Source organism: Octodon degus, unplaced genomic scaffold, assembly GCF_000260255.1.
Source record: "Octodon degus isolate 3935 unplaced genomic scaffold, OctDeg1.0 scaffold00007, whole genome shotgun sequence".
In the NCBI taxonomy this organism is placed as follows: Eukaryota; Metazoa; Chordata; class Mammalia; order Rodentia; family Octodontidae; genus Octodon; species Octodon degus.
In genome coordinates, this window is record NW_004524583.1 from 26,228,302 (window position 1) to 26,237,584 (window position 9,283).

A 9,283-nucleotide genomic window follows, 5' to 3' on the forward strand; every position below is an offset into this window, starting at 1 on the left:
ACTCTACATCATCAATCACATTCCTCTGTGGCTCCATGATCTTCTAATCAGAAAATTTGGAGCACAACTGAGTTACATGTTGTTACAGTACAGGTTCTCCTATGTCCTGAGTCTTCACTGACCTTGAAAAGCAAGGGCCAAAATGTTGGCTGACCTTGCAGCCCTTCCTTTTCTCCAATTTTGAACTGCTAGCTTAGGTTATTAACCCTCCAGAAGAGAAGCTTATTATTAACCTGCAATATATGCAGTTTCGTTTACCCTATCTGCCAGGACTATTTTTAAAGGATCTCTTTTTTAAATTTTTATGGACTCATTAGGAAAAAATATAGACTTAAAGTAGACTTCATGTTAACATGCTCACATTCTACCCAGAGCTGCCCTGCAAAATAACATACCTCTTGCTGTAACCTGTACTGGTCCCCCACTGCTACTGTGACACACCAACATAAACTTAGTGCATTCTGCCACGAAGGTAGTGTGCCTACAGTCTCAGATATCAGGGCGTGGACCATTGGACAGCCACTGTTTTGCCCACCACAAACCCAGCACTAGTAGGGATCTAACCTGAGAGTACCCAGAAACTGGATCAAGTAATTCTCAACTGGAAGTCATTACTGAGTTTGTATTATGAGAAGCTATATCCCTTATTCCTCCAAGAAAAGTTAGTGGGCTAATAAAATTCGAGACTCAGACTAGTCAATACAATACACAGGAAAGAAAAAGACCAACTAGAAAGATGGGCTCCTTTTTTTGGCTTTCTATACAATATGCAATGCTTAAAAACAGGCAGGCAAAGAGCTGGCGAGATAGCTCAGGGTACTAAAGCGCCTGCTTAGGCAAGCTTAGGCAAGCACAGGGACTGCAGTTTGATCCCCGGCACCACATGCCAAGACAGCCCCACCCCCAGGGCAGGCTGGGCCAGCCAAAGTCTAGGTGTGGTGGTGTACACCCATGATCCCAGCACTGGGGAGGCTGAAAGCAGGAGGATTATCAGGAGTTCAAGCTACATAGTAAGACCCTATAGCAACCAAATACAAAAAAAAAAAAAAAAAAGGATGGCAAAATGAATTTATTGAGAGAAGTTAAGGTAACAAGAAATACTAAGAGAAATAGTTAGTTATAACAACCAAAAATCTGATGTTAAAAACTCAGGGGCTGGGGACATACCTCAGCAGTATAAGTACCTACCTGGCAAGTGTAAGGTCCCAAGTTTGATCTCTGTCACCAAAAAAGGCCTTAGGACCTGCAGAAATCCCTTTTGAAGGCATAATCAGGGGATTTTTAAAAAGCTATAATGTGTACACATAACTACTTCTCAAGATAATTGCAAACTGTATGAATTATAAATATGTACTAATAAAATAAAATGAGCAAATAAATGCAAACATAACAAATCACTAAGTTAGTGTCACTCATTTATGAACCTTAAGCTGGGGGGGGGGGCTGCAGGCAAGAAGCAGGACAGGGGGGGCTACAGAGCTGTTTGTCCTGAGCTTTCTGCCTGACACACCTTAAAATGTAATGCTTTTTTTTCTAAAACAGAGGAACAATTCAAATGTTTATCAGCAGGTGACCAAATAAACAAAATGCAGTACTTCCTACAACTAAATACTACTCAGGCCTGGAGTACCGGCCCCACCCCAGGGGCACACTGAGACATCCTCGAGACTGGGCGCGGCGGCACGCATATAATCCCAGCTCTTGGGAGGCTGTAAAGAGGGGGATCACCATGAGTCCAATCTAGTAGTGAGACCCTGAACACCTTGTAGACCCTTCCCTAAAAAATACAAAAAAAGAAAAAAAAAAAAAAAATACTACTCAGCTATGACAAAGGACAAACTACGGATACAGCTGAATCTCAAAATCACAGCACCCAATGAAACATGCCAGGTGCAAAACAGTATACAAGGACCGGCCAGATAGCTCAGTGGACTAAAGCACCTGCTTGGGCAGACTCAGGGACCAGGGTTCAATGCCAGGCATGCCATGCCAGCCCCACCCCCGGGGCACACTGAGGCAGTGATTGAGACTGGGCATGGTGGCATGTGCCTGTAATCCCAGCACTTGGGAGGCTGAAAACAGGAGGATCACTACGAGTCCAATCTCAAATGTTTACATTTTAAAAACCCGCCACAGGCAAAGGCACATTCCCAAGAATAACAGGATATGTTCAAAGTAAGAAGAAAATATTTGAAATATTTTTAGGGAGTTTAATGGCAATGTGTCTTTTAGTATAAATAAATGTCTTTAATGAAAACATCCACCATATTTTGTTTTTTTGTTTTTGCAGTACTGGGGATTGAACTCTGGACCTTTCACTTCCGAGGCAAGTGCTCCACCATATTTTGTGATCCCTCTCATTAATCAGCCACTTACAGCAATTTCTGCCAAATAAAAACACGACCGTGTGTCTCCATCCACCTTACTCCCTGGACCTGGAAGTGTGTGATCTCTGGCTCTCCCCAGAGTCAAAAGGACATCAAGGCACCCGAGACAACAGAACTAAAGACACTGAAGGAAGAGCACTTCCAGAGCTGCTTCAGAAAGCAGCATGATAAATGGGAAAAGTGTGTCTGAAGTGAGGGACAGCTCCACTGAGCTATCACACTGGCCACCTGCAGTGACTTATAATTATTCGTCCATAGCAAGCAAAACTCCTAAGCGAGGAAAGGTGGTTGCTCTGACCACAACTCTCGGGTAGATGCCAGGTGAACTCATTTCTATAACAAAGGCAATCTCTCTCTCTCTCTCTCTCTCTCTCTGTCTCTCTCTCTCTCTCTCTCTCTCTCTCTCTCTCTCTCTCTCTCTCTCTCTCTCTCTCTCTCCAGCAAAGTGCCGCAGCCTCATACTCATCTTATCCATACTAAATAGACTAAGCAACTGCAAGTGATACTTCCATACTACAAAGTCCCCAGAGGTGCAGACACGTACAGACTTCTGTCTCTGTCTCTAACTTGCTATGTAAGAAATTCTACCTCCAGGGACTGGGGAGATAGCTCAGTGGCATAAGTGCTCACCTGGCAAGCTCAAGGGCCTGAGTTCAATCCCCAGATCCACCAAAAAAGAAAGAAAGAAATTCTACCTCCAGTTTGCATTTTACGTTATTCATTTCAGCCTGTACATCTAGAAGTTTTGCTTAATAAATATTTGTTTACTTTCTCAAAACTAGGGCTCATGTTGTTTTGTTTACAACATTATGAGAGTATATTTTATGCATTTATAAGTTTTTTTATTTATTTGATACTTTCTGAAGCAATTACTGCTGAAAACATGCTTCATTTGCTCAGAGAATGATCTGGCAAATCCTGCATGCACAGGAATAATGCCCTCTGGCTGCCCCTGGATGGCCATCCTTTATTATCCCCTCTCTTTACAGATTTTCACTGAAAATCTCAGCCACAGTTCAACTGCAAGTTTTATGACAATCAATAGAATAATAATCCCATAATTACATCCAAAACAAATTCCCAGATCCACATTCAAATTTACAATAAAATGTCCCCCAAACTGGTAATCTGACGACTCAGCTGCCTGCCACAGTGAAGGCATAAACAGACCAAGCTGGTGGAGACAGAGAATTCTAAAGAGGGGATTTCTCTGGACAAGAAAGCACTTATACCTCAGGTCCAGAGAAAGTTCTATCACTCAAAGATGACCACTGTCTCCCCCTGACAAGGGAGGAAGGTGACATGTTGGGGCAGTGGTGCCACATCAGGCGACACCAACCCAGGACTCTCACAGCAAACACAGACCCCACACAGGAGAAGGCAGGAGAGGCCATCTGTGTGCGGCTGCTGGGACAAGACTGTGGCTGACAATGGGCAGCTGGGGTGCAGCCTGACCACTCCCCAGAACAGGGAGCACCTTCCTGGGAAAAAAAGTCCACAGGCAAGAGGGTGATGAGACACACTTTTCAATTTTCCCTGCCCACTTGTGCTGCCGCTGGCTCGGCACATCCGTTAATCACATCTCCACCCCACTTGTAAGACCTTCCAAAGCCGCCTTCTGGCAAGGAAGGAAAAATACAATTCCATCCAGCCAGGCGACACTGCTCACAGGGAGCACCTGGCGCTGCCAGCCCTGTCTGAGACATAGCTGTTCCCCAGTGAACTACTCAGAAGCGTCGGCAAATTCATGCTGGTCAATGAAAGAAAGCTGTGCTCTCAGGAAAGGAGGTGGCCAGACTCTTACCCAGGCCTTGATTCTGCTGCTCCCACTCGATGGCATCGGGCACCTGGTACGTGGCTCCCCTCAGCGGGTCCCTGAGCCCCTGCTCCAAGCCAGGCTCCTGGGAGGTGACCCCAGGGAGAGTAAAGCCCCGCAATTCGGTGTCATCACCAAAGCTCTCGTCTAGGGAGTCTGTATCTTTCTCTTCCTCCTCCTCTTCTTCCTCCTCCTCCTCCTCCTCTTCCTCATCTTCATCTTCCTCATCCTCTTCATCCTCATCGTCTTCTCCCTCTGGGAAATGAAAACATAAAACCATAGCAAGGAGCACATTCTCAAACAAATCGGGGCTGAGAATTTGGCTCAGCGGCTTAAGTGCTTTCTTGGCAAGCACAAGGTCCTGAGTTCAATTTCCAGCACCAAAAATAAATAAATATTAAAAATCAAACAAATCCATCTCCTAAAATGACCCAAACCCTACATATTCACTACACTGGACCTCTTATAACCAAATTGCTGCCGAAGTTGGATGACGGGCGCTTTGCACGGTTACACACCCACCAAATGCCCCATATTTTAAACTTTCAAGGCCACCGTCATGCCAAACACACATCACAAACCGTGCTTCTCGAGAGGTAAAGTTCAGGTATTTGGCACTGCTATCAGCGAGCGCTGTAGGGAGGAAATCTTACCCTTTCTGTTTTCGGGGAGCCATGAAGGGTTTATGTTAGAAACCACACCAAAATAGCAACAGAACTTGAAAGGATTTGATACCATCCCTCTGTATCTCATTACATGAAAGACTAGAATTCATCATATCAGTGTTTTTTCCCTCTATTCCTGCATACCGGTGATTAGAGCGCACAAGCATGTCATGTGAAAGGCACAGGCAGGCAGCGGGAGGGGGACTGCGTAACCGGGAACCACCGCACCAGCACTCCCAGTCCTACTCCAAAGAGAACTGGGAAAGGGACCTTTATTCAGGACAGTCAGAAAAGTGACCCACGAAAAACATACCATCGAAAAAAAAAAAAAAAGAAAAACATGCCATCACTGTCACCATCACAGGTGCTGACATGTACACGTGGTCATTTTCATGGCATCAGGAAGAGGGGGCTTAAGGAAAATAAGATCCCCACCTGTTCTGCTCCCAGTTTGTTTTCTAGGGGTGCTTCGAGTTGCTTCCTCGTCACGGATGTGCCCCCAAAGCCCAGAGGAGTGCTGAGCATGCAGTGAGCCCCTCACCTGTTGTCCCCCTGACCTCACCCACCACTGACCACCACAGAGCCCAGCAGAGGGACACACACACAGACACACAGACACACATACACACACACACACACGAACAGACATCTCTCCACACGGAGACAGCCCTCTTTCACAGAACAGAGGTTCCTTGGGTTTTAAGGAATATTAACTCGAGGGCTGGCCAAACAGCTCAGTGGATTAAAGTACCTGCAAGCAGGCACAGGGGCTGGGGGTTCGATCCCGGGCCTGCCATGCTGGCCCCACCCCGGAGCTGTGCTGAGATAGCAATAGCGACTGGGCGTGGTGGTGCATGCCTGTAATCCCAGCTCCTGGGAGGCTGTAAACATGCAGATCACTACGAATCTGATCTAGTAGTGAGACCCTGAACACCCTGTAGACCCTTCCCTAAAATACAAAAAAAAGAAATATTATCTAGGGGCCAGGGAAACAGCTCAGGGACATAAGCACCTGCCTGGCAGGAGCAATGTCCAGAGTTCAACTTCCATACCAAAAAAAAACAGAAACACTAACTCTTTTCTTTATACTTCTTACCATGAAAGTGTTTCTTTTGCAAGTGGCTTTAAATTCTTTTGCCACAATTTCCCCATATTATTGCATAACTACACCTTTTTTGCTAGGTTTTCTAAATATTAGAATTTTTCAGGAGTTAAAAAGGGGAAACATATTCTGTCTGCTGAACAAACAACACATTTAACTTAAAGATTATGAACTTTTTGAACAGCAGAAATTGAAGCTGCTTGCCGGTCACCTTTATCTGTAGGTCCCAAATCACTCTGGGGTCTCAAGAGGAAAATATCTCTATAAGCTGTTAAAAAAAAAAAAAATCACCTTAAACTAAAACACATTGAAAGTTATGTCTTTTAACATTACAGTCCTTAGCGCTGTCACTAGTCCACAATTTAAGAGACATTCCTTGAACGCCTACGAGGTGCTGCTCCAGGTACCAGGCATACAGCTGTACATCTCTGCTTCTGGGACCAAATGCCTCCCAGCAAGCAGATTCCCAATGGACACCCATCTCTACACTCTGAACACTACTGTCAAGAAGATTTTAAAAATGTCAGATGCAACTATTTTAGTTGGGGAAAGGTAGGAAAGCATTTCTGACAAGATACAGTTTGAACAGAGACCATCTTAAAATGATGACTTCCGTTGTCGTGTAGCTGAGGTCAGTAGCTACAGGAAGGGCATTCTCAATAGAGAGGACAGTGTAAGTTCTGAGTCTCCCAGGTACCTGCTGCTTCAGAGAACGGCTAAGAAGACTGGGTTGGAGGGTGCAGAGAGAACGCAGAATAGGAGACAGGAGTGGGTAGCTGGGCAAGACTAGGTTTTAAAGACTGCCTCTGGAGCTGGCCAAATAGCTCAGTGGATTAAAGTGCATGCAAGCAGGAGCAGGGGCCAGGGGTTTGATCCCCAGGCTTGCTGTGCCGGCCCCAACCCCGGGGTGTGCTGAGACAGCCATCGAGACTGGGCATGGTGGTGTGTGCTTGTAATCCCAGCTCTTGGGAGGCTGTAAACAGGTGGATCACTATGGATCCGATCTAGTAGTGAGACCCTGAACACCCTGTAGACCCTTCCCTAAAATATAAAATAAATAAATAAATAAATAAATAAATACACATAAATAAATAAAGTCTGCCTCTGGCTTCCAGGCGGAAAATGCTGCAGTGGAGGAAGAGAGGGAACAGGAAGACCTCCTAGGAGACCACGTGAAACAGAGAGCACATGATGGGTCCTTGGTCTTGGGCTGCAGTCATGGAAGTGGGGCAAGGCAGCCAGATCTGGGAAGTAATTTGAAGGCAGAGCCCTGCTGGCAATTACAATGTAAGGTGCAGGAGAGTGATGTCACATCACTGAAAATGAGAACCAAAGGATAAAAACAAAATCAAGAATTTTATTTGAAATGTATTTACCAGTTGTATAATGGCCAGGCCTATGAGGTCCAAATAGAAATGCTGAAAGTCTACAGAAGTTAAAATAGAGGAGTTATCAACTGGCAGTGGACAGAAAGGATGGCGGTCCACCCAAGCCCAGGAAATCCACCACCAAGGCTGGCCAGCAGGGCAGGGACTGGCAAAGGGGACAGATCGGGGACGCCAAGGCAGGAGAGACACCAAGGACAGTGCCATGTCACAGGAGGCAAATGAGTGCAGCATTTCTGAGGGGCTGGCTGAGAGATGTGAGGCTGACCCTCCAGATTAAGCACAGTCGCATCCACGGAACGAAAGGAGCAAGAGCCCTTCTGGAGAGGTTCAAAAGAAAGCACACCATGAAGAGGTCCACACAGCGAACGTAGAACACTACCCCAGAATTCAGCTGGAAATGAACAGACATCAGGTGCAGCTGGGGAGGGGGGGCTCTTACAACAGCAGATGCTTGCAGGTGCCGGGCAGGCTGACAGATAAGGTCTGAGGGGACAACTAGGGCACAGAGCAGTGTCCCGGAGCTGTGACGTCAGAGCAGCACTCCCAGCAAGGCTCTGCAGCTATGAACACTCTAAGCGAAGAGCCTGGCCCAGGGTCACAGCTTCCAGCCTGCAGCACCAGTGCTCTCGCCCTACTGTGTGTCAGCACAACAGGTACTCAGAATAGAGCCTGACACGCAGGACCCTGGAAAGGTGGCTTCTCTGTGTTTGCTTGCCAAAGGACAGGGGACCTAGGACAGACTGCTGAGGCACACACTTTCTCGCACACGCACAAGGACGTGTCACGGTTTGTGCCTAGATGTCCCTCCGAAGCCTCGTGCGGTCATGGGGCAGGCTTCCTTCTGACTGATGCAAGGGCCAGGGCTGGGATGAAAGGTGTGAGTGCTACAGCTGCCTAGGGCAGGCAGCCAGCACGCACTATTAGGGAGGGACAGAGGCTTGCTCGCAGCTGCCTCCCCCTCTCTGATCTTGTGGATGTTTTCCAAAGCTCTTGCTTTTGCTGTTTTCCACGACCATAAGCTATTGCCCTTGCCATGAGCCACTCTGCTTTAAAAACAGCCAAAGAGAAATTAAAACCCCCACAAACTGTGAGCTAAATAAACCTTCCTTTCCTTAACTCTGGGTGTCAGGTATTTTGTCTGAGCAACAACAACCAAAAAAAAAATAACCAAGACAGATGGGGGAGAGGTCAGGCTCTGGGGCAGACTGGCAGCGTTGGTGCTGGGAACAGAGGAAAGTTACCAGCATCTTTCTCTTATTTTCTCAGTCAAATAAGAAACTGGCTAGGAAAAGAGAACTGCAAGTGGTCTGAGCTGAGAGAAACGGGTGTGAAGCAGTCGCTGGGCACAGCAGGAGGTGAGAGCATCCAGGCAGCCTGAGTCCAAGAGTGGGCTTGGGGCTCTCTCTGCAGCTACCCTCAGCTCTCAGGGGCAGCCCTGGGTGGAGAGGTCGCTGGCTGAGCAAGGGAAGAAAGGACGCTGCTGGGCTGAAGTGTGTGTGAAGGAGGACTGTGCAGACACTGCAGTTCTAACTAGGAGAAGCCTTGGGGTACTGATGTGCAGGGCAATGGGGTGGAAACTCTCAGGGCTGATCGGAACTGCGAGGGCTTCACCACCTTCCTCCCAGACATAAGAACTGCTCAGGGGCTAAAAAGAGCAGCACGTCTTCATTCCTTCTACAATTAATTTTTTTTAAGAGATAGAGTCTTGGGCGGGGGAGGTAGCTTGGCAGTCCATGCGCCTGCCTGGCAAGCACAAAGACCCGGGTTCAATCATGGGTACCACATGCCATGCCAGCCACTGACAGGGCATGGTGGCACACACCTGTAATCCCAGAAGCTGGAAGGCTGAGACAGGAGGATCCACTGCAAGTCTGCACAGCAAGACCCTGTACCAAATGATAAATAAATAAATAAAAGATTTTTTT

General features: G+C 47.0%; 1 protein-coding gene across 1 annotated transcript in view; it reads right to left on the reverse strand.

The window, feature by feature from the left end:
* CUNH14orf37 (chromosome unknown C14orf37 homolog) overlaps positions 1–9,283 on the reverse strand; it is a 130,422-nt gene that overhangs the window by 84,723 nt on the left and 36,416 nt on the right. The window contains exon 4 of the mRNA XM_004624935.2: positions 4,192–4,458. Within this exon, the coding sequence (XP_004624992.1) occupies positions 4,192–4,458 (267 nt within the window). The remainder of the gene's footprint in view (positions 1–4,191; positions 4,459–9,283) is intronic.